General features: G+C 47.3%; 2 protein-coding genes across 2 annotated transcripts in view; both read right to left on the bottom strand.

Moving 5' to 3' along the window:
- The window catches only part of LOC144682565 (BTB/POZ domain-containing protein KCTD14-like), a 1,380,231-nt gene that overhangs the window by 925,644 nt on the left and 428,134 nt on the right, over positions 1 to 26,453 (bottom strand). The window lies entirely within an intron of this gene.
- LOC144682560 (olfactory receptor 52E2-like) lies at positions 5,938 to 7,799 on the bottom strand. The gene has a single exon (XM_078544997.1). It carries the CDS (start codon positions 7,760 to 7,762, stop codon positions 6,818 to 6,820), a length of 945 nt encoding a protein of 314 aa, XP_078401123.1. The 5' UTR covers positions 7,763 to 7,799; the 3' UTR covers positions 5,938 to 6,817.

Below are 26,453 nucleotides of genomic sequence, written 5' to 3'. Positions count from 1 at the left end.
ACCACCTGGAAATTTCCCCTCCAAGTCACTCACCATCCTGACTTGGAAATATATCGGCCGTTCCTTCACTGTCGCTGTGTCAAAATTCTGGATCTCCCTCCCTAACAGCACTGTGGGTGTACCGACACCACATGGACAGCAGCGGTTCAAGAAGGCAGCTCACCTCCACCTTCTCAAGGGCATTTAGGGATGGGCAATAAATGCTGGCCCAGCCAGCGACGCCCACGTCCCATGAATGAATAAAAAAAAAACCCTGTTTGTTATAACGCTCATATGCAGCCTCTTGGGGGATGTTTCATTCTGTTAAAGGTGCTATCTAAATGCAAATTGTTGTTGTTGTTGTTGCATGATGCATCCCAGGAGCAATTAGCAAATAAATTTTGACGATTGAGCTACGTGAGGAGATATCAGGACAGGCGTCCAAAAGCCTGGTGGAAGTGGGAGGTTTTAAAGCAGCATCTTAAAGGAGGCGAGGTAGAGAATTCCAGAGCTTGTGGACTTAGGCATCCGTAGGCACAGCTACCAATGGCAAAGGGTTGAAAGTCTACGATGCTTGTACCGCTTAATGACACTAGTACTGTTCATCTGTGGTAAGGGGGAAGGGCAACGTTTTGGGTCAGTCTTGGAAGGCACCAACCCAGAGCTTGTGTCACTGAGTTGGGAGAGGCTGGCGGTGACTCTCTAATTAGTGAACCAATGGAGGCTGCTGGCATTCACTCAGTGGCACCAATGGAACGTTGACCTTGCCCTGGAGGTCGCCTACCATGGTGGGCGTTCAGAGACCTGTGGCAGGATTTCTACCTTGTCGGGCTGGCGCAGCGGTTCCGGGAGCGGCTGCCGTCAGGCCCCGGCCGCGATTTGACGCTGGCTTTCATGTGAGAGCGGGCGACGACGTCCGGGTGCTCCGCCTGACGTCGCCACGCGCTATTTTACTCCTGTTCGGTCGGGCACGTGCCCATCTGACGAGGGGAAAATTCCGCCCCTGGTTTCTCCCTCGAGAGCAATGCAATTGCTCCTTTGACTCGCCTCACTTAGGTTGTTACTGTATTCCTCGAGAAATATCTGCCTCTGGCCACTGACCATTGGCTAACTTACCGGAGACATTTCTTTCAAAATCCTGAGGGCTCTGGGCAGAGCGGACGGGGAGAAACCGTTTCCCCACCCGTGAAAAGATCAAGAATGAGAGGTCACGGAGTTAAAATAAGTTGCAAAAGAAGCAAAAGCAACACAAGGGAAAACTTTTTTAAGCAGCGAATGGTTAGGGTCTGGAATGCGTTGCCTGAGAGCGCGGTGGAGGCAGGTTCAATTGAAGCATTCAAAAGGGAATTAAACTGTTACCTGAAAAGGGAGAATGTGCAGGGTTACGGGGAGATGCTGGGGGAATGACGCTAAGTGAATTGCTCATTGGGAGAGCCGCTGCAGACATGATGGGCTGAACGGCCACCTTCTGCAGCGTAACAATCCTAAGACTCAGTGATTCTGCGATCAGATAATGTTAGGACTGGAGTCACTTGGAAACTAGATCATTTCAGGGTAGGTGGCCAGTTTTCTTGGGGGGGCATTGATGAACCTGTTGTTGTTTTTATGATAGCCCAATATTTCCATGGTTATTTTCTCCCGTGCTATTTAGTCAATTTAATTATCACCCTCATTGTGGGGACACGGTGGAGGTAATGTCACTGGACTGATCATCCAGAGGCCTAGGCTAATGCTGTAGGGGTATGAGTTCAAATCCCGTCGTGGCAGCTGATGGAATTTAAATTCAATCAATAAAAATAAATCTGGAATCATGGCGACCATGAAACTATTATTGATTGTTGCAAAAATCCATCTGGTTCACTGATGCCCCTTTAGGGAAGGAAATCTGCCACACTTACCTGCTCTGGCCTACATGTGACTCCAGACCCACAGAAATGTGGTTGACTCTTAACTGCCCCTCCGAAATGGCTGAAGGGCAAGAAATGCTGGCCTTGCCAGTGACACCCTCATCATGTGAATGAATAAAGGAAAAATAACTACTGCAGTGATTTCAGCTCAAATCTTTGGTTGCTCATCAAGCAATATATTCACTAAGGCTATCATACCTTTTTCTACCTACTAGCAATATAGGGGATTCAATGCGATATATATTGTCAATTCCCTCATTGTGGCTAGGTCAATATCCTAGAATTTCCCACTTAACACCATGGTGGAAGCCCCAGTAGAGAGGACTGTAATGGTTCGAGAAAAAATCCCAACATCTCCTTCTCAGGACAAGTAAAGATGGGCAATGAATTGGGAAATAGAAAGAAAGACTTGTATTTCACAACCTTAGGATGTCTCAAAGTGCTTTACAGACAATGAAGTAGTTTATGAGGCATAGTGGCTGCTGTAATGTAGGAAACTGCAGAAGGTATTTTGTACACAGCAAGATCCCACAAACAACAATGTGACAATGACCAGGTAATCTGTCTTAGTGCTGCCTGGTTGATGGATGAATGTTGGCCAGTACACCAGGGAGGAGTCTCCCACTCTCCTTCCAAATACTGGCCAGGGGATCTTTAATGTCCGCAGGAGAGGGTAGGCAGGGCCTCAGCTTAACATCACATCTGAAAGATGGCGCCACCAACAGTGCAGCACTCCCTCCGTACAGTTAGCCAGTGTTTTTGTGCTCACATTTCTGCAGTGGAACATAGAACACACAACCTTTTGATTCAGAGGCAGGACCGCTGTCAACTGGGCCATGGCTGACATTGCAACAATCTCAGAACAAAATGCTTCAAGTCTTAGCTATCAATATTAGTTTAGTTACGTATTTGTAAGAAAATGAATTCAGCACTCGCTTCTCACACGTTATAAAGTTGTTGTTTTCCGCTGACATCGGTATTCTTGCGAATTGTCCTGATGAGTGCAAGATGAAAAACTTCGACAAAACATCTTTTATCAGCAATACTCAAGTTCTGTACTACCAAACGACTAAGTTTAATTATAAAACAGTGAACAGGCACATTAAACATGCAATCTGGCTTCCAGCATGATTATCTCACTTTAGATGTACTTCTGCCTTGAAGAAGCCTCGAAATGACCACATGCGGAATTCCTCCGTCTGCTATTTTAAGGAGATGGTTAAATTTGATTATTTCAGACCGATTCAAACGGATCCATTTAGGGATAAGCGGACTGCAGGCCAATGTTTCAAGATGCGGTTTCAAAAGCGCTGTATGTCTTCACCCCATCCAGAAATAACATAGATGTCAACGTATAGGTCAACTTTCGAAAAGCCTCGAAAAATCCCTCTAAAACCCTGGTCAGCCGATACACCGCAGATAAAGTGAACCGTCGGTGTGGGGGTGGGTGGTCGCCATCTTGATGGCCTCCGATGCAAAGAGTGGGCGTGTCTTAAACTCCCGCGCATCTTCGCAACACCGCCAGTATCACCTGCTTGATACCAATTGGTGCTAGTTAGTAAGACATGCATTTGCAGGGCGAATAATTGAGGCTGACCAGTGTTACGAGTATCAAAGGATCACAGAATTGTTACAGCGCAGAAGGGGGTCATTTGGCCATTGTGTCTGCACCAGCTCTCTGAAGGTACAACCCACCTAGTGCCAGTCCCCCCCCCCCGCCTTCTCCCTGTAAGTCTGCACATTCTTCCTTTTCAGATGACAGTCTAATACAGCATCTTGTGGCTGAAAAGGGGCTCGACTTATATGGTGGGAATGTGCAAAAACATGATTCATGGGGCTGGAAAAATTGGGGTTGTCTGATGTGCTGGAATTTATTTGCCACGATTTACAGTAATAAACCTTTTCATTCATATTCCACCAGAATAATATCTAAAATACATTTGAATCTGTTAATGCAAATTAATAAACTTTACCCACACTCATTAGTCCAATCGGAAATGCTAGATGCGGAAATTTAATTCAGTATTTTAATTCATTCCTCGTTCTGTGTCCGACAAGTGCATTGAAATGCAAATCCCTGTTTGTTTGTGTTGAACTGTTCCATTGCAGGCTCATCCGGCTCAGAAACAAACAGGTTTATATTCTTTCGCACTTAACAATGACTTTATTTGCACACTTTTCATATCTCACATCCAATCCTGCAGCTTCAGTTCCGTAACACTGTTCGACTGTCCTCAAACATTAATGCGTTCCATAGGAGCTTACAAATGATTTGCACAGATCTTTAAAGCAATGAATGTACAACCAATCCTGCGTATGTAACGCTTCTAACATGTGGTAGTATTTTCTGTTGACTGCTCTGGTGCTGCCTCTTGTTCTCAGACACAATTGCCTAATAAACGGTGTGAGACTCGCATGTGGGCGCCAGTGAGAGGGAAGGTGAGAGTTCTGCCACATCACTGTCTGAGCACACACTTTCTCCACTGTAGCTTTAATACATTTACACCAATAGGTTTGCATACAAGCCGAGTGCTTGACTGAAAAAGAACCAAATCGCTGAACCGTGACAGCACGGAAAGAGGCCGTTCTGCCCATCGTGTCTGTGCTGGCTCTCTGAATGAGCAATGCACCTAGTGCCCTTCCCTCACCTTCTCCCCGTCACCCTGCACGTTTTCCCTATTCAGATAATAATCCAACTCCCTCTTGAATGCCTCGATGGTTCCTGCCTCCAGCACACTCTCAGGCAGCGCATTCCAGATCCTAACCACTCGCTGTGTGAAAAAGTCTCTCCTCATGTTGCCATTGCTTTTTTTTCCCCCCCAGTTATCTTAAATCGGTGTGCCCTCTGGTTCTCAATCCTTCCACCAATGGGAACAGTTTCTCCCTGTCTACTCTGCCCAGACCCCTCATGATTTTGAATGCCTCGATCAAATCTCCTCTTCTCCAAGGTGAACAGTCCCAGGTGCTCCAATCCATCTACGTAGCTCAAGTTCCTCATCACTGGAACCATTCTCATGAATTTTTCCGTGGATGGAATGAATGCAATGTGTGGTCAACAAAGTAATATAGCGGAGGGAGGTTGGTGAAGCCCAAGGAAATCCCCGTGGGAGGCATAACTGACAGCTAATCTGCTATTTTCTCCTTGGGTGGAATCTCCTACACTTATAAATTCTTCGGGCATCAGGACCATTTCTGAGTCTTGACCTCACTCAGGTCAGTGGCGCACTGGCAGGGGAGATTTTCCGGCCGGCAGTCAGTTAGAAAGCTGCCTCTGCGTTTGCTGTCCAGTTGAAAGGACAGTGGGCGGAATAGGGTCACGGGTGGCCCAATGGGAGGGTCCCCCAGGACTAACCAGCCGGCAGCCCCACTGGGAGAGGTCAACGCGGCTGAGGCAGAAGGTGAGCACGAGGGCGCCTCAAAGCGTAGCCCCTCTCGGAAAGCGGCAGAATGTTCCACACAAAGATGTCCCAGACCTGTTAGGGCCACCGGTGTGGAGGGGGACGGCCACCACAAGAATGATTTTGGCCGTGTCAGCCTTGTGGTTTGGCCACTGGGGCCTGGAGAGCAGGGCTCAGATGGCCCATTGACTTACTACCAGGAAACCGCCTCCAAGTAGCTGCTGGGCTCCCAACTCAATGGGGAGCCTGCGTGCTGCTAGGGAAGTTCCATCCCAGCAATAAAACGGCCTTATTGAGGCCTAAATTGCCATGGTATGCTGCCCACCTCTGGGGAGCAGATTGTGGATTCCCTTGGCAGCCTGCCCCCCAGAAAACTCACCTGGAGGGTGGACAGAATCAGGGAGACTTCCCCACCTCCCATGGGTCAGTGAAGTTCCACAGCCTGAGTTAAATGTCACGCCCACTGCACTCGGCGCTGACAGAAGAGTATGACTACAGTGTCACTCCGTGCTGGGATCATTCCACAGGTCAGTCCATTTGAAACCAGACCAGTTATTCTTTATTCTTTCATGGGATGTGGGCATCACTTGCAAGGCCAGCATTTGTTGCCCATCCCTAATTAGCCTTGGGAGGTGGGGTGGGGTGGCGGTGAGTGATAAGCCACCTTCTTGAACCACTGCAACCCATTCTGTAGCCATTTGATACAACTGAGTGGCTTGCTAGGCCATCTCAGAGGGCAGTTAAGAGTCAACTACATTGCTGTGGGTCTGGAGTCACAGGTAGGCCAGACCAGGTAAGCATGGCAGATTTCCCTCCCTAAAGGGGCGTTAACGAACACAGATGGGTTTTGACAACAATCGATGATAGTTTCATGTTCATTATTATTGAGACCAGCTTTCAATTCCAGATTTTTATTGAATTTAAATTCCTCCAGCTGCCCTGGTTGGACTTGAACCCAAGTCCCCAGGACATTGGTCTGGGGGGAGGGGGGGGATTTTCCGGCCCACTGCGGCAGGTTGCCCCACAGCAGATGCCGTGAGCCAGCCAAAAGTCCGTTGACTTTGGCGGCACCGGTAAATCCCACCGGCGTCCGGGACTGGAAAAGCCCACCCCGGGACTCTCGATTACTCGTCCAGTACCATTACCACTACACCACCGTCTCCCCAGTTAACCTGTCAGGTATGCTCCCTTCATACCCAAGTTGTCTACTTCTCTCCACAGATTTGGCCGAATTTGCTGAGTGTTTCCAGCACCTTTGTGTTTCAGAGTGCCCCAGGTTCTGCACTTCTTTATTACAACAGTGAGAAATGTTGACATATTTAACCCCCATTCTAAATGTAACCCCTGGAGTTAGTAATGGAAATACAAAAAAAAAGACAAAATGCATGATTTCAAAATGGGGATTGAATGACTCTGGTCCAGTTAACCTTTCCCCTCCAACTCTGCTTAGTCTGAAGACCACAGTTGGTCAGTGTGTAAGGTCACTGCAGGTAGATTAATTATAGAAGCAACACTGGCAGCCGTTGAACTGACTCACGGTCTGTCTGCAACTCTCTTCCTGCCCAGCAGTTTGAGGAAGCTAGTCCTGATTTCTTTTGTCCTCATGCCGTAAATGATGGGATTGAAGATGGGTTGGAAAATAGCGAAAGTGATGGCCACCACAAAGTGGAATTCAGAAGAGAAGATGCTGGGGACCAGGTACATGGTGAATTCAAAGAGGGCACTGGTGTAGAACAATATCAGGACGCAGCAGTGACTGGTGCAGGTATTGAGAGCTTTGCTGCGGGCCTCCCCTTGCCCAGTGTAGAAGGCCACCTTGAAGATCTTGAAGTAGGAGACGATGATGAGGGCACTGTCTGGCAAGGTGATGAGAAAGGACAGGGGGTAGGTGATGGCGTCACTCACAGTCACGCCGCGACAGGCCAGCTTGGAGAGAGAACCGTAGTTGCAGTAGCAATTCTGGATAAAGTTGGAGCCGCAGTAAGTGGCTTGGGTCAGTAATGCTGCCACTGCCACGAAGCACGTGGCTCGGAGGGAAATAATCAGGGCCACGGCCAAGAGGATGTAATGGAGCTTGAGCTTGTGGTAGTTAAAGGGCTGGCAAATGGCCACGTACCGGTCATAAGCCATTGCTACCAGAAGCGTCGATTCACTCAGCGCTATGCAGTAGACAAAAAACATCTGGGTGACACACGCCTCCAGGGAAATGACCTTGGATTGAAATGAATACATGGCTAAAATCTTGGGGATGGTCACATTGCTGAGGACGATGTCGATGCCAGCGAGGATGCAGAGTAAGTAGTACATGGGACCATGTAGATTGGTCTCGGTCTTAATCAACAACATAATGGTAAGGTTGGCTGCGAGGATGATGACATACAGCAACAGAAAGGAGAGGAATATCAGTAGCTTGTAGCCGTCACCATTGGGGACACCTTGCAGGATGAACTCAGTGTGGCTCAAGCCGCTTCCGTTCATTTTCAGTCAAATTAGACCTTTTCCCCTTCACCCAGAGAGACCTGGAAATGAGAATGAACAAGAGGTTGATTCGTAAATGGGATCGTACTTCACTGACCTACTGTGCTACATCAATGGAAAGAAGGCTTTTGCATAAATTTACATAAACATAGCCAATACTTCCTTGCAATGTAATTTGCTCTCGATTCCAAAATCAACCCACCAATTCTCTCATCAACCTGTTTTCACACACCATTTATTTTATTTAAAAATAACTTGAATTTATATCGTGCTTTAACCTAGGAAAATGTCCTGAGGCATTTTACAAGTGTGTAAATGAAGCAAAATTTGAGCACTGAACCTCAGACAGATATCAGGACAATTAATTGAAACCTTGGTCCACGCAAAGCTTTAAGGAGCATCTGAAAGGAAGAGAGTGAATTGGAGAGGTGGGAGATTTATGGAGGGAATTCTAGAGCTCACGGGCAAGAAAGCAGAATTGGAGCAGCACAGCGCTCTGGGAGGGTTGTAGGATTTACAATTCATTTAGATTCCCGAACCTCAGGAACATTCTTTAAGACTTACTTACACCCCATCGTTCCCTATCAACCTGAATTACTGGGACCAACTGGCTCCTACAAAAACAAAATACCGTGGATGCTGGAAATCTGCACTAGAAAAAGAGAATGCCGGAAATACTCCACATCTGTGGAGAGAGAGAGAGACAGAGTTAATGTTTGCGATTGACAGCCTTTCGTAAGAGCTATTTTTGAGATGTTTAGCAGGTTTAAAGGAAGAACCAAGATTAGAAAGGAGAAGTTAAGGATGAGCAGGAAGGAATGTACAATCAGACAGTCCAAGCAGCTTTCAATGGTGATTCTGTTTCCCCCCAGTCACACCACACCCTCCTCTAGAGCCACCCAAAGGTCCACGGCATAAGCCTGTGACAAGGAGTCTTTTTTTTATTCTTTGATGGGACTAAGTGAGACCCATGGAGCCAGAGCCAGACAAGGACAGCAGATTTCCCTCCCTAAAGCGGGTAAATCAGTGTCATGGTCAGCAGACTTCTAATTCCAGAATTGATTCAAATTCAAATTCCACCCTCTGCCAAGGTGCCTTCTCCTGGGTTCAAGTCAAAGAATTTCGCCAGATCACTGGTCCAGTGATAAGACCACTATGCCTTTCCTCAGCTACCATTCCCCCCGATTGAGGGACAAATTGACAACAACCAGAGCCCTTGTATATGTCCTGATTGGTCCTATTCCCTCTGTTTTGTACCATTGCCCCTTCTGTCCTTTAAATCCCTCCATCCGATCGCTGACCCACCCCCCTCTCCCCCACGACCTGAGCCTTCGGTGCCTCTTTAAATCTCGAACTTCCCCACCCACCCCACCCTTGCACTTCTGATGAAAGACCACAGACCTGAAACGTTAACACTCTCTCTCTCTCTCTCTCTCTCTGTCCACAGATGCTTGCCAGACCCGCTGAGTTTATCCAGCATAATGTGGTTTCTTTAATATGTGAATTGTTTTTAGCTCTTTCAGAGGAAGCTCTGGCACAGACGCGGCGGAAAGGAGCCGAATGGCCTTCGGCGGCGCAGGCGATTCAAGAGACCAAATTAACCTGAGGGATGGGCGCCGACTTTGCGCTCGGGTTCTCATTCAGCGCAGGCGGATTCCACAACTTGGGGAAACTTCGACATGCAGAGCAATTTTTTTTTGTTTTAAACCCTTTTTTTCCTTTAGAAAGCGCCTGGAACGGGGCAAATCCCCCCTCCCCCCCCACACCCCCCCGGGGTAACCGAGCACATCAACAACCACTCACCCAGACCCCCGCACATCAGCCAGCGGATGAATTGCAAACGATTTCCGGGATCTTCTGGCAACACCCGCTGCTAAAATAACCTAACTCTTGGTTGCTCAGTCTGTCCCGACCCCAAAAATGCTCCTGAATTTCGCCCGTGCAACTTTTCGCTTAAGCCAATTCGTTAAAATTGCTATTAACGTGGGAAAATAAATCTGTTAACATAATCTTTTATTGCAAATACTCCCGCCCCTCCCATGTTAACTGATTCAGGGTCAGTCCTTTTTTTTTTATTATATATTAGATGCTCTATTCTCAAAAACGGCAAAGGCAAGTCCCAGATTAGCCCCGTGGTTTTCGGGACTTTTTTTTTTAACGCTTAACACTTTCCAAAGCGGGAATGGTCCCCGATCAACTCCAACGCGACAGCAGCGATGGTCCCCATCGCAGAGACCAGAGTGAGACCCCGGGCAGGAGGAGGAGGAGGATGATGATGATGATGAGGTGCTGGAGGTCGACCCACACTTCACTTACCTTCGGCGCTGAATGAACGCTGAGCGCTTTGACAAGCTTGAGACCTTCGCTGGCCACGCCAGACAGGCTATTTATTCCTGTCTTGGGGGGGAAATACTCAAGACAATACGCACACTGTTGTTATTTCCCACACCACCTTCTCCGCCCCCATCCCCATACATACACACACACACACACAGGAGCGGAGGAAGTATCTCAGGTGTAAATATACATAAAAACAAAAAAAACTGCGGATGCTGGAAATCCAAAACAAAAACAGAAATACCTGGGAAAAACTCAGCAGGTCTGGCAGCATCGGCGGAGAAGAACAACGTTGACGTTTCGGGTCCTTATGACCCTTCAACAGAACTAAGTTGAAATGGGTTCACCCCTTTCCCATTTCTACTTAGTTCTGTTGAAGGGTCATGAGGACTCGAAACGTCAACTTTGCTCGTCTCCGCCGATGCTGCCAGTATCTCAGGTGGTTGCCCATGATCCCGGCTATGGAGGGATTTTCTTATGAGGAGAGATTGATCTCGTTAGACCTGTACTCATTGGAGTTTAGAAGAATGAGAGACGACCTTATTGAAACACATAAGATTCTTAGGTGGGGGCCTGAGTTTTTCTAGGTATTTTTGTTTTTGTTCTAAGATTCTGAGGGGGCTTGGCAGGGTAGATGCTGAGATGAAAGCAAAAAACTGCAGATGCCGGAAATCTGAAACAAAAACAAAAATAGCTGGAAAAACTCAGCAGGTCTGACAGCATCTGCGGAGAGGAGTACAGTTAGCGTTTCGAGTCCGTATGACTCTTCATCGGAACTGATGCTGAGAGGTTGTTTCCCCTTGTGGGAGAGTCTAGGACCAGAGGGCATAATCTCAGAGTAAGAGGGCGCCCATTTAAAACAAGGATGAGGAGGAATTTCTTCTCTCAGAGGGTGGTGAATCTGTGGAATTCTTTACCGCAGAGGGCTGTAGAGGCTGGGTCGTTAAGTGTATTCAAGGCTGAGACAGACAGATTTTTAATCAGTAAGGGAATCAAGGGTTATGGGGAAAAGACAGGAAAGTGGAGTTGAGGATTATCAGATCAGCCATGACCTCATTGAATGGCGGAGCAGACCCGATGGGCCGAATGGCCTACTTCTGCTTCTACATTTTATGGTCTTATAATTGTGTGGGGGGCCACTGGGAGTGTTCTCCCCCAGAGAGAAAAGGTTAAGGGGTGATTGAACTGAGGTGTTCAAAATGACCAGGGGTTTTAGAAGGAGGAAATAAGGAGAAGCCCACTGACTGAGGGCAGTTCACACGAGGATACAGATTTAGGGTCATTGACGAGCAAAAGTAAAAGGGGGAGATGAGGATAATTTTTTTTTTCTGTACACAGCGAGTTGTTGTGATCTGGAATGCGCTACCTGAAAGGGCAGAGCAAGCAGATTCAGTAATAACTTTCAAAATGGAATTAGCTAAGTACTTAAAAGAGGGAGGAAACTTCAGGGCAATGGAGAAAGAGGAGCAGGGTGGGACTAATTGAACGTGTCCACTTTGACAGGAAGAATAGAAAAGCAGAATATTACTTAAATGGAGATATACTGCAGGATGCTGCAGCACAGAGGGATCTGGGTGTCCTTGTACATGAATCACAAAACATTAGCATGCAGGTGCAGCAAGTGATTAGGAAGGTAAACTGAATGTTGACCTTGGTTGCAAAGGGGAATCAAGTCTAAAAGCAAGGCAGTCTTGCCACAGCTGTATTGGACATTGGTGAGATCACACCTAGAGTACTGTGTACAGTTTTGGTCTCCTTACTTAAGGAAGGTTATAATTGCATTGGAGGCAGTTCAGAGAAGATGCATTAGCCTGATTCCTGGGGTGAGGGGTTTGTCTTATGAGGAAAGGTTGGACCTGTACTCATTGGAATTTAGAAGAATGAGAGGTGATCTGATTGAAACATATTAGGTTGAGGGGTAGATGCTGAGAGGGTGTTTCCCCTTGTGGAGGAATCTAGAGCTAGGGGACACAGTTTAAAAATAAGGGATCATGGAGATGAGGAGGAATTTCTTCTCTCAGAGGGTCATTAGTGTTTGGAACTCTCTTCCCCAGAGACCAGTGGAGGCTGGGCCATTGAATATATTCAAGACTTGGCTCGACAGATTTGTGATCGACAAGGGAGCTGAGGGTTATGGGACACAGGCAGGAAAGTGGAGTTAAGGCCACAATCAGATCAGCCTTGATCTTATTGAATGGCAGAGCAGGCTCGAGGGGCCAAATGGCCTACACCTACAAAGAGCCAGCACAGGACGATGGGCCAAATAGCCTTCTTCTGTGCTGTATGATTCTATGAAGAGAGGTATGAGGTTGCCACATTCATTAGGCAGGGCCAAGTTCAAAGCATTGCAATGTTATCCAAGATAGTCATCAGAATATGATTAGGATTTATAACCAAAACCACACAGATTTACTCAGATTTTGAATAAAATTTACTCTAGCCGATTGCTTTTGTTTTAATTTCACAACAGCAAGTTGTTTGAATAACAAACCCCAAATGCCTCTCATGGTTCCGCACATTGGATCCTAACTGCTGGAGGACTTGTCCTGTTGGCTGGAACTGGGTCGCATGAATCACACATTCATGTTGCCATTTGAGGGTGTTGCAGATGAGAGATTTCCTCAGCTTCCAACGTATTAAGAGTCATGGTTAACACCATAAGGTAGGGTGATCACTGTTTCTTGCAACAGAAACATCACAGACACGATGGGCTGAATGGCCTCTTTCTGTGCCGTAACCATTCTACGGTTCCAAAGTTTTAAATACATCCCTCTTTCTGATGTGATGTTTGCTTGCGATCTGCGTGCACACTTTTTTTTGGCTCTCCCACTTTGGGGAATAGTGGAGAAGTGTTGGAAGGGTGAGCAGGCTCAGTGTCAACCTGTTGGATCACGTCATGAACATCCTGGAGTGGGGGGCTTGCACCGGGAGCTTCTGGCTTAGAGATAGGGGATGTTACCTACTGAACCATCAGACCTCGTGGGTGAGATGTTAACCCAAGGCCCTGTCTCCCCTCCCAGGTGGGCATAAACTATTTTGAAGGAGAGCAGGGGAGTTCTTCTGGCTTATTTACCCTTCAATCAACATCGCTAAAATAAATAATCTGGTCATTAATAGAGAACCAGGCTGTTGTTGGCATCCTTCCATCTAGAGGTGGTGGACATGTGGCCTTCATGTCAGGTTGGCAAGCATCCTTGAAGCGGAGCCCCACTGGTCTTCCGGCTCCGGCTGCCTCACCACACGGAAAGCGACCATCTTCCAACCTGCGGACGAGCCAATGAAGCCGCCTCTGTTTGATCAGTGCCAACTCACCTGGGAGCTCTGCCTTCGAAAGGACTGCAAGGTGCTGAGAACACAGGACTTGTAAACATATGAAATACGAGCGGGAATAGGCCATTCAGCCCCTCGAGTCTGCACGGACATTCAATAAGATCATGGCTGATACGTTTGTGTTTTGAATTCCACATTCCCAATATAAGGTTATCAGGGGTAGACTGTAAGGCCCTGTCCTTGCTCCAGTTCAGGTTTGGGTCAATAGTACCAGAACAAACAGAAGAACTGTGTGGCATATCCGCTACTCGAATCATTGCTACCTGAACGTATGGCAACACTCTGATGGGAGTTTTTTAAAATTCAATCTCTGGGTGCACATGTCACGAGAAAGGCTGATCCACGATTGTCCTTGAGGAAGTGTTGGCGAGTCTTCTTCCATTGCAGTCTGTCTTTGTGAAGGTGCTGCCACACCAGTGTAAGATAGCGAGTTCCAGGATTATCACCCAGTGACCATGAAGAAACGGTGATATATGTCTAAGGAAGAATGGAGAACTTGGAGATAGAGGCTTGTTGCCCTTGTCTTTCTAATAGCACTGTGGGTATAACATTCACGCCACTCAAGTGCCAGGCAATGACCATCTCCAACAAGAGAGAATCTAACCATCGCCCCTTGAAGTTCAATGGCATTACCATTGTTGAATCCCCCACTATCAACATCCTGGGGGTTACTATTGGCCACAAACTGAACTGGGCTAGCCATATAAATACTGTGACTACAAGAGCAGGTCAGAGGCTAGGAACCCTGTGGCGAGTAACTCACCTCCTGACTCCCCAAAGCCTGTCTACACTGAAGAAGCTGGACACCATCCTGGACAAAGCAGCCCATTTGATTGGCATCACATCCACAAACATTCACTCCCTCCACCACCGACGCACAGTAGCAGCAGTGTGTACCATCTATAAGATGCACTGCAGGAATTCACCAAGGCTCCTTAGGCAACACCTTCCAAACCCGTGACTGCTACCACCTAGAAAGATAAGGGCAGCAGACACATGGGAACACCGTCACCTGGAAGTTCCCCTCCAAGCCACTCACCATCCTGACTTGGAAATATATCGCCTTTCCTCCACTGTCGCTGGGTCAAAATCCTGGAACTCCCTTCCTAACAGCAGTTTGGGCGTTCCTACACCACATGGACTGCAGCGGTTCAAGAAGGCAGCTCACCACCACCTTCTCAAGGGCAACTAGGGATGGGCAATAAATGCTGGCCCAGCCAGGGAAACCCACATCACATGAGTGAATAAAAAAAAAGAATGTCAGGTTTGGGAGGTGCTGCCAAAGGAGACTTGGCAATTGCCACTGTGCATCTTGTAGATGGTCCATATTACACCCATGTGCACTGGTGACAGAGGGAATGATGTGAGACGTGATAATCACTTGCCAAAAATTACACTCCAATGTTTTCTCCTGTGTTGTTTTGTTATAATATGATCAAATATCCCAGACAGCCTGTGAATAAAAGCAGCTTGTTATTACCACACCGACTTAAATGTTAATCAGGACACAACACTGTGTACATATCTTTAGAATTCACATTTTGTTTGTTTAATAATGCTGTATATTGGTATGTCCATATGCATAGGGAAAGTAGCTACCATCTTTGGCTGACTCGCAGAGTGCGTATGGGGTAACATCAAACTGACCTTTAGGAACAAGCTGTGATTTTATTAGCAATCATGTAAATAGGGCCCGAGGCATTTGCTCACCATACAAGCTTGATGGTGAAATAGGGCACAGCAAAAGCATCATGCGGGATAATGGCTACCCTGATCAGTTCATTTTGCGCTGTATATCACGCAAACTCCTGAACGGGCCTAAGGCCGTCACTTTTTTGCCCTGAAAAGTGCCAAGACTACCTCAGATTACCCCGGAAGGGCAAGCTGTCTCAAAAACTTGAGCAACGGGTGAAGCTAGCTGTTTCACGCTTCGGCTATGTAATAGCAACGCAAGTGGTGACGCTGGCTATCACGCAAAGGAGTCATTTGGTACGTGAATTTCAGTGTCAGTGTGATAAGGCCGTACGTCTGAAAGACTGGCAAATCATATCAAACGACGTGTCCCAACCACTATTCGCAACAGGAAAGGTACAGACTGTAGCCAACCAGCCCGTGCTTGCAAAACCCAAACCCCAGTGTCCAATATTAGATCTGATTTCACAATTGCACAACGATTGCTAAATAATCCTTAGTGTGCTAAGAATTACACTGATTATTTACGATTGTCCATTAGGCTTGTGATGTGGCACATTTGCGTGTACTGGAAGCTAATACACAGGGCGTTGTTCTTAGCAGACAGAAAGAACATGCGCACATATTACGTCTGTTTCCACTATACAAAGTAATTGACAGCCATTCCCTGACTCATTCCTCCAGGCAATGCCTTGACTAATCAGGGTCAAACTTGCTTGGTTTAAATTTCACTGGTAAATTCTCCATAGCAACGCCTCTACCAATCAGTATTCACCTGCGAACCAATCATCACTCTCTTCACATACAGTATAAATTGTTGTTTTCCCCTTATATTGGTATCTTTGCGAAGTGTCCTGGTGAGTGCTAGACAAAAAGCTTCAACTTTTCACTTTTTTCAGCAATACTCAATTTCTGTACTACCAAATGACTATTTATATCGATAATCTAGAATTGGCACTTTCTAGAGGAATTTCACAACTTGTCTCCCAGTCCAGCAGTGCCTCAATTTTAAACACCCCATACTTGTTTCCAAATGCAGACTGTTCGAAAAGGCAGCACACCGCCTCCTTCTCAGGGGCAATCAGTGATTGGCTATAAATGCTGGCCTATCCAGCGTTTCCCATATCCCATGAACAAATAATAAAATATTTGGTAAAGGTCTAAATCATATGAAATAGGAGAAGAAGTGGGCCATTCGGCCCCTCGGGCCTGCTCCGCCATTCAATAAGTTCATGGCTGATCTGTTTGTGCTTCGAATTCTACATTCCCATCTAACCCTGATACCCTTTAATTCCCTAGCCTAAAAAGAATCTATCTACCTCTGCTTTAAAAATATTCAATGACCCCGCCTCCACTGCCTTCAGAGGCAGAGAGTTCCAAAGCCGCAAAACCCTTAGGCACGATCTATTTTTTAAGAATGATGCCGTTAGATTGAAAATTTGCTAATGTCACTCCATTATTTCAGATTCACTTGGTTGATTCCTGAGATGAAGGGGTTGTCTAAGGAGGAAAGGTTGAACAGGTCATTGGGGTTTAGAAGGATCACAGAATCACTGAATTGTTATGGTGCAGAAGGAGGCCATTTAGCCCATTGTGTCTGCACCGGCTCTCCGAATGAGCATTATGACCTAGTGCCATTCCCCTGCCTTTTCCCCGTAACCCTGCACACTGTTTCTATTTAAATAATCATCCAATGCCCTGTTGAATGCCTCGATTGAACCTGCCTCCACCACACGTCCAGGCCGTGCATCCCAGACCCGAACCACTTGCTGTGTGAAAAAAGTTTTTTCTCACATCGCATTTGCTTCTTTTGCAAATCACTTTAAATTTGTGCCCTCTCATTCTTGATCCTTTTAGGAGCACGAACAGATTCTCCCTATCTACCCTGTCCAGCCCTGTCATGATTTTGAAATCCTCTTAACCTTCTTATCTCCGAGGAGAACTGTTCCAACTTCTCCAATCTATCTTCATAACTGAAATTTCTCATCCCTGGAACCATTTTTGTAAACCTCGTCTGCACTCTCTCCAATGCTGTTATAAACTCGAGAAAGCCTAGTAGAAACGCTAGGTCAACAGCAGCTCCAAGGTTAATTTGTTATAGATGTGGGGACCGGACACCTGCAGATTCAAGGAGGCAGAATGCCATTACTGCCATAAGAAAGGACATGTAGTACGGCAATGCAGGGTGAAGTCGAAACAGCCCGTAAAGCAGCAAACCAACATGACTGAATTGAAAAATACAGCAGAACCTGAAGCTGCCGATATCGACATCTATTCCCTGTATAACGTCACTGCTGAAAAAACCAACTTATCACTGTCACAATCCAGGTTAATGGGAAGTAACTAGTAATGGAGGTGGATACGGGAGCTTCAACCACAGTGGTGGAAGCGCACACATTTAAATACCTAAATGAAGGTACCCAGCTGTCTATGGGGCCTTGATGAGTTTCTGCAATGCGTCTTGTCGATGGTACACCCTGCTGTTACTGTGCGTCGGTGGTGGAGGGAGTGAATGTTTGTGGATGGGGTGCCAATCAAGCGGCTGCTTTGTCCTGGATGGTGTCAAGCTTCTTGAGTGCCATTGGAGCTGCACTCATCCAGGCAAGTGGAGAGTATTCCATCACTGATTTGTGCCTTGTAGATGGTGGACAGGCTTTGGTGAGTCAAGAGGTGAGTTACTCTCTGCAGAATTCTGACCTGCTCTTGTAGCCACAGTATTTATATGGCTGGCGCAGTTCAGTTTCTGGTCAATGGTAACCCCCATTGTGGTGACACAGCTGAATGGTTTGCAAGGTAACTTAAGAGACAACGACTCTGGGTGTGGGACAACTCATCTACCCTAACCCTTAAAGCACCACCCGTCCCGCAAAATCTGCAGATCACGTATTGGACTTATCAGCCATCTCAGACCACATTGAATTGAAGTGGAAGTAAAGGCACTCTTGATCCTGAGGAGCTGCCTTGGTAGAAGAGAAAGAGGTGATTCGGCCCATTGAAACCATGCTGGCTCTCTGTAGAGCAATCCAGTCAGTCCCATCGCCCTGCACTATCCCCGTATCCCAGCAGGCTTATTTCCCTCAAGCGACTATACAATTTCTTTTCAAAATCATTCATTCTCTCCGGTTCCACCACCCTCATAGGGAAGCTCCATGTCATTACCACAAGCTGTGTAAAAATGTTCTTTCTGCGGGGTGCCCATACACACACTATCTCTTGCGCAAAACAGTAAATCTGTGTTTCCCTGGTCCTGTACCATCAGCTAATGGGAAGACCTTTCGTTGTCTACCTCATCTAAACCTGTCATGATCTTTTGGCCATTTCCATTTGGTGGGAGTCCTTGGAATCTACTTCTGTCCCTTGCTCGCCCTGCTTTCTACCCTTAATGTCCCCATTAGCACATTCCTTAGCTAATATCACCACCGTCAACACCCCTTTGTCCTTTTGTCCATGACATCTTTGGCAATCTCTTCTTTGCCTCCACCTATCACTGGCCCTCTATCCAGCTCTACCTGTCCCACCCCCCTCAACCAGCTTATATTTCACCTCTCTTCTATTTTTCCTTAGTTCCGATGAAGAGTCATACGGACTCGAAACATTAACTATGTTCCTCTCCGCCGATGCTGCCAGACCTGCTGAGTTTTTCCGGGTATTTTTGTTTTTGTTTCAGATTTCCAGCATCCGTAGAATTTCGCTTTAGTCCTCGGAATCTACCCCGCTGTAAATGTAGCAAGAAGATTAACAATGCTTATGTTATGTTTTTCCTGTATCATGGCCAGGATTTTTAGGACGGCAGGGTTTCTCTTCCGACTATCTGAACAGTCAGCGGCGAACATCCTCCCCCTGCCAACCTCTGCTGATACTGCCTGCCCCGCCACCATTTCGTGCTCCCAGGAGCATTCATTTTCTGGAGGCGGGACTTCTGCCCTCCGCTCGGGAGGAAGTCGCGCCTCAGACAAGCTGCCCCAGGCAATACTGATTGGCCAGTAGCTCTCCAGTCCCAGCAGCGCCAGGAGCTGCAGTGGACAGGACTGGGACTGCAAGCAGGCCCCAGGGCCTAAGTCCCTGGAGTCCAGGGGCAAGTAAGTTTTGCGGGCCCCAGGACAGGGAGGGGAGGTGAGGCCTTGGGGGGTTGGTGGAGGACTAGGCAGAGTGCGACAGGGGTGCTGGTGGAGAGGCCGAGGGTGGAGGAAGCACCCACAGTGACCTTTTAGGAGGGACCACCCGATGTTAAAAGCAAGGCTGTGGACGGAGGTGCCCCCCTGCCCGACAACCTCCCACCCCGAGGCCTGAGCAGGGTCACTCTTCGGGCTTCCCCCTGCCCCGGTACTCCTCCCGCCGACCTGGAAATTGAGGCTGGGCAGGAAACGGCCCTTAAGCTGCCAATTAGTGACAACTTAAGGGTCTCAACTGGGGCAAGGGAGGGCGGGCTGGCCCAGGCCTCACTCGTCCGGTGGTAAGATGGCCACGGGCTGGCCGAGAGCCCAGTTGGAAGGCCACCTTGTTACAGTCGGGATGGGAGGAGTGTGCGTATAATCCAGCCCCAATACTGCGCAGGCTGCACCATTCATTTACAAGTTTAATTTTCTCATCAAAATAGCCAATCATCTATTTCCCCTACTGGTGCCCAGAATAAGAATCTTCAACCAGACTTCTTTCAATAAACTCAGAACGATTGTTTATTATAAAACAAAACCTCTTTCAACAAGTTTCCAGCACTGGTTAACACACAATTATAATTGGGAAGCATAACTATCTATCTCTTCCGAAAGAATTCCCCCAGCACATTCACAGACAGACGAAGGACAAACAGATAGTGTCTCTCTCTGCAGAGATGGACTCTGGAGGATGGGGGTTATAAAATAAAGGATTAAGTCGGTAGGGTCTCGATGTTGTCGACCTGGAGTTCCCTCGTGTGACGATGGGCCGCTGGTCCCAGTGGATGTCTGGATGTTCTCACCACTGGTCTCAGCTTTGCCGGTCCAAATGCAGATGAGGGTTCTCTGATATAACCACGCACAATTTTAGGCAAGGCAGAGAGAGGGAGGGGGAGAGAGAGAGAGAGAGAGCCAGCTAGAGCAGCCTTCCTTCCTCAGCTTGTTCCTCAACAAAACCGCCTTCGAAACAAGCAGGTTTACAACCTCAGCTTTTTTTCACTCTCTCCCACGTGACTTCAGCAAGTTCCCAACCTTTTGCATGTTCAGTTTTTCTCCCCATCAGTTAAAGTGGTTGCGGTTCAGAACAAACAACCAGATCTTCCTCAAGTACCATAAAGGTCAGGTGATTCCTTGGAAGAGGCCTGCTTGTTGACGGTTCCAAGGTGAACTTCTAACCTTCTTCAAAAAAAAAATGCCAGTTTGGTATCCGAATGCCCAGATCGTGCCAGGTCCTTCCATTTTGTAAAAGCAAAATTCAGCCTTGAGAGATATGCTTCTAACAATCGGACGGATTTTAAAGCCACACTCTGCTGTCAGACCTGCCAGCGAGGGAATATATCATTCTGCCCCATGAGAGTGTTTTAAAGTATTCCTGTAGGATTTTTCTGTGGAGCAACAAAGGACATCTTTCCATCCTCTTTCCGATGTCAATAAGAGGCAGTGATTCAGATCCTGTCAATTCACAGCACAGATCATTTTATTTTTATTATAGCCTCCATATTTAACAAGGTGACGCATGTTAAATAAAACGCCTTTCTGGCCCGCTCATTTTTTTGATTTTTAAAAAAAATCTTTCAGTGGGATGTGGGCATCACTGGCAAGGCCAGCATTTGTTGCCCATCCCTGATTGCCCTTGAGAGCAGTTAAGAGTCAACCGCATTGCTGTGGACCCAAGAATCAAATGTAGGCCAGACCGGGTAAGGACGGCAGATTTCCTTCCCTAAAGGACATTATTGAACCAGATGGGTTTTTACAACAATCGATGATAGTTGTCATGGTCACCGTTACTGAGACAAAAGCAAAATACTGTGAAAATATCGCTGCTCCCAATGTGATCTCCCCTACATTGGGGAGACCAAACGCAAACTGGGTGACCACTTTGTGGAGCACCTTCAGTCTCATAGACGTTTACAGCACAGAATGAGGCCATTCAGCCCATCGTGTCTGCGCCAGTCAACAAAGATCTGACTAAACTGATCCCATTTTCCCAGCGCTTGGCCCATAGCCCTGGCAGCTATGGCGACACAAGTGAATATCCAAATACTTCTTAAACGTTACAAGAGTTTCTGACTCAACCACCCTTTCAGGCAGTGAGTTCCAGACTCCCACCACCCTCTGGGTGAAGAAATTTCTCCTCAGCTCCCCTCTTAGCCTTCTACCTCTTACCTTAAATCTATGCCCCCTGGTTATTGACCCCTCTACTAATGGAAAAAGTGCCTTCCTATCCACCCTATCTATGTGCCTCATAATCTTATACATCTCTATCAGGTCCCCTCTCAACCTTCACTGCTCCAAGGAAAACAACCCCAGCCTATCCAATCTTTCCACATAGCTCAAACCCTCCAGCCCACGCAGTCTGTCCACAAGCATGCCCCAGACCTTCCTGTCGCTTGCCATTTCAACACACCACCCTGGTCTCATGCCCACATGTCCATCCTTGGCCTGCTGCAGTGTTCCAGTGAAGCTCAACACAAACTGGAGGAACAGCACCGCATTTTCCGACTAGGCACTTTACAGCCTTCCGGACTTAACATTGAGTTCAACAACATCAGGCCACAAACTCTCTCCTCCATCCTCACCCCTTTTAAAAAATGCATTTTTATTCATTGTTTTATCCCCTTTTTTAACCCTTTTCCCCAATCACCTCACCTCCAATAGGGCCAGCTGTTACTTGTTCCATGTTGTTCTTTCACAGAGCGTTGACCTTTGTTCTACTACTCAGACACTCTGCTTTCTTACCTTTATACCACCATTAGTACCATCTTTAGTCTTCACCGCTACCATTAACATTCCCTTTGTCTTGTGTCCATGACATCTTTGTCAGTCTCTCCTTAGCCCCCATCTATCGTTGACCTTCTATCCAGCTTCATCTGCTCCACCCCCCCTTAAGCAGTATAAGTTTAATTGCATTTCTACTTCTCTTTAGCTCTGAAGAAGAGTCACATGGATTTGAAACATTAACCTTTGTTTCTCTCTCCAAAGATACTGTCAGACCTGCTGAGTCTTTCCAGCTGGGCTATTACCATTACTGAGACTAGCTTTCAATTCCAGATTTATTAGTTGAATTTGGATTTGACCAGCTGCTCTGGTGGGATTTGAACCCATGTCTCCAGGGCATTAGCCTGGACCTCTGGATTACTAGTCAGTGACATTGCTGCTATGCCACCATCTCCCCACATTTACCATAGTGACAGTGAAGGAATGGCCGATATAATTCCAATCAGGATGATATATGTGAGGGGAAATTGGAGGTGATCCCCTTGAAGATGTTAATGATGGAGGACTTAACGATGATCATGCCATTGAATGTGAAAGGGAGGTGGCTAAACTTTCCCTGATAGAATCAGCAAAGAAGGAGACCATTCAGCCTGTTGTGTCCATGCTTCATCTCTACAAGAGCAACTCACCTAGTCCCACACCGCCACCTTTTCCTGTAGCCCTAAAATTATTTTCTTTTCAGATAATTATCTAATTTCCTTTTGAATGCCTCCATTGACTCTGCCTCCACCACACTCTCAGGCAGTGCATTCAAAGCCCTAACCACTCGCTGTGTGTAAAAGTTTCTCCTCATGTCGCCATTGCTTCTTTTGCCAATTACCTTACATCTGCGCTCTCTGGTTCTTGATCCTTCCACCAATGGGAACAGTTTCTCCCTCTCTACTCTGTCCAGGCCCCTCGTGATTTGGAGACAGTTATTGGCTGTTACTTGCGTTATGCAAATATTACTTGTTTGATCAGGCATTTGGTGATAAAAGATGATATTTTTCTAATACCCTTCAATTTATATCGATGAAGTACAGAACGCTCCAATAGATTTCCCACATGTGCTGAAGGAGCGCATGAAGGAGTGTTCCCATCTACTAGACACAAACATGTAAAAGTGACCCATGACCTAAAAATTTGTATGTGAGTGTGTTTTTAATTTATTTATTTGATCTGCTTGAATCCTTCCTACACGCCAGGAGTCTCACCCCCTCTGCACGTTGCCCTCGAGGTGGCTGTGGTGGGGAAGAGACCGTTGTTCACCTCCTTGTGGATTGTGCCTTTGCAAAGAAGGTCTGGAGAGAGATGCAGTGGTTGCTGTCGAGGTTCATCCCGAGCAGTTCTGTGACACAGGACTCTGTGCTCTACGGGCTGTTGCCAGGGACACACACCGAGACAAACATCAACTGCAGCTGGAGGATCATCAACTCGGTGAAAGACGCACTTTGGTCTGCCCGAAACTTGTTGGTCTTCCAGCACAAAGAGTTGTCCCCAACCAAGTGTTGCGGACTGGCACAATCCAAAGTCCAGGACTACGTGCTGAGGGACGCACTAAAGCTTGGGGCAGCTGCCGCAAAGGTGCAATGGAGAAGGGTCGCTGTCTAAGACCTTTCTGCCACAGCGCACCGAGGGACTGGGAACTGTTTAGAGCCCCTCGGGCTGTACAGCTCAAAATGAAAGGCTGTAAATGATTGGTAACATTGTTTGTACTGATGCACCTGGTGATACATTTTGTAAAAGTTTAACCGGATTGTACCCTTGTAATGGTGTTTTTGGAATGGTTTGGAATGTGATTGAAGATATTTTATGAATAAAGTATATTTTCGCAAAAAAAACCAAAAAAAAACAAGTAGTTGGATCATGCCATGCCACCTGTCCCTCGAGGAAAAATTTATGCAGAGAAACACCTTTGACCACAAGTCCATCAGGCAGTGGTCGGCATGTAATGTCTTAGAGGCCCTGCGGGAAAAGGAGAGGGTGGATCCTGTGGGATGGTTCCCCAAGCAGACTGTCAAAGTCATTTGGTAGAATGCCTCATTGCCAGAACTTTCCAACAACTTGCCCCGTCAGATCCTTCCTACACGCCAGGAGTCTCACCCCCTCTGCACGTTGCCCTCGAGCTGGCTGTGGTGGGGAAGAGACCGTTGTTCACCTCCTTGTCGAATGTGCCTTTGCAAAGAAGGTCTGGAAAGAGATGCAGTGGTTTCTGTCGAGGTTCATCCCGAGCAGTTCTGTGACACAGGACTCTGTGCTCTACGGGCTGTTCCCAGGGACACACACCGAGACAAACATCAACTGCAGCTGGAGGATCATCAACTCGGTGAAAGACGCTCTTTGGTCTGCCCAAAATTTGTTGGCCTTCCAGCGCAAAGAGTTGTCCCCGACCGAGTGTTGCAGACTAGCACATTCCAAGCTCCAGGACTACGTGCTGAGGGACGCACTAAAGCTTGGGGCAGCCGCCGCAAAGGCACAATGGGGAAAGGTCGCTGTCTAAGACCTTTAGTGCATGACTCACAATGAATGTATGCAGTGAATACTAGATGTACCATAATTGTATTGAAGCACTTCAGAGTGCAACATGATCTATGTAGATAACTTGAATACCATTGCACTGTCTGACTGTCTGTCTGTAATGACCATGTTGAAATGTCAGCAATATTTATTGATTGTATTGAAGCACCTCATGATCCAAGTGGAAAAGTTGAATCTGATTGCACTTTTTGTGATGGCCATTTTGAAATGTTTTGTAATGTTCTTTCAGGTGTTTTATGAATAAAGTATATTTTTCCAAAAAAAAAACTTGCTGGTAAAAGAAAGCTTGTTGGTCTTTCAGTGCAAAGCCTTCCAGACTCAGTGCAAAGAGTCATCCTCGACTGAGTGTTGCAGACTGGCACATCCTAAGATCCAGGACTATGCGCTGAGGGATGCACTAAATCTTGGGGCAGCTGCTGCAGAGGCGCAATGGGGGAAGGTCACTGGTTGAGGCCTTTCATCCAAGGTGTACCGAGGGGCTGGACAATGAGTAGAACCCCTGGGACTGTATGTCTAACATTGAATATGAATACACTCACTCACTCACTTGTCCAATTAAGGGTTGCAGGGAGTCGGAGCCTATCCCGACAGGCAATGGGTGCTCGGAGGGAAATATGAACAGGTTCCACAAAGCAAAGACGTCGATTAAATTGCAGTCTTTTGAAGTAGTCCTTCCTGCCTCCCCTTCACTCAGAAGTTAAAGGCTCTTTCACACCTTTTAGACATCAATGGACATCCCTTGATTGGCCTTTGCATTTATTCATGACTCTTGAGGCAGAATCATCCCAGATTTTCACTAAGTGCGATAGCGGGCATGAAAAACGATGTTTTACTCACTGGCCGCAATTATGCAGCCACAGGAAACACGCCGTCTCGCTGCTGGGCGGCCTCAGAATCGACCGCCACGCTGTTACCTCACTGTTTCCTCACTCCGGGTGCCATATCTAAACTGCAGCCGTGCACACAGTTCTCAATGCCTGCAGGCCAGGACTGCTCCAGTGAGGACATGGCCCTGAAAACCAAGAAGAGTTCAGTGACCCCGTCACTGGAACGTCTTTTGGAGACCCGCCATGATGTCCTCCACCCTTGCTCTGGCCACAGGAGGCCCAGTAATCTCACCACTCCAGTTTGGAAGGGGGTGGCAGTGGGGGTCAGTGCCAACTCTGCACAGAAGAGGTTGGCCATCCAGTGCAGAAAGAGGATGAATGATCTCATCCATGCTGCCAGGGTATGGCAACCATCTCATCACTCTAAACTCACACACTCACAAGCCCATCACACATTCACTGGCATCTCACTCACTGCCAACCCAAGGGACATCACCACTCGCTCTCTCACACACACCCTCACATCTCCACCTGGCCTCATCTCCTCTGGAGACTGCCTCCTCAGCCCTCACCATCTTGAGGCCACTTGCACAGATCAACATGTGCCCCCCACACACACCCTGGGATACCCCACTTCCCCAGTACAGCCCTCGCCCTGCAGCCTCTTCCCTTGCCTGAGGCCACTTCTCCCCCTTCCCCAAGCAAGACCTAGCCCTGCAGCCGTTGAAAAGCCGCCTTACGGCTGGTCTGGTAGGTAGAGACCTGCCCGTGAGCCCCCCTAAAAGTGATGTGGTGTTGTCTGTGAATCCTGGCGCTGATGACTGCGAGTGCTGACCGAAGGTGGGCAAACAAACATTGAAGTGACGATCGGAGCGTGGCTCACCAGGCGCATGTCGCTTATGTACAGTTGTGAAACACGTCGGTGTGCAATTATACAGACATGCCCAGATAATTCAGCGTGGGGCGGGGGGTATGATTCCGGTGAGCAGGGCTTATAATGAGATGCTGAAGTATTGAAACTAGGTTCCTGACGTGTGGCGGTGGAAACACAGCCTG

The sequence above is a fragment of the Cetorhinus maximus genome, chromosome 7, assembly GCF_964194155.1.
Source record: "Cetorhinus maximus chromosome 7, sCetMax3.hap1.1, whole genome shotgun sequence".
NCBI lineage: Eukaryota > Metazoa > Chordata > Chondrichthyes > Lamniformes > Cetorhinidae > Cetorhinus > Cetorhinus maximus.
Note: the sequence above shows the minus strand (reverse complement) of the source record. Positions and strands in the feature narration are given on the sequence as shown.

Coding starts and splice junctions, on each gene's coding strand:
- LOC144682560 (XM_078544997.1), bottom strand. CDS start 7,762: ATGAACGGAAGCGGCTTGAGCCACACTGAGTTCATCCTGCAAGGTGTC.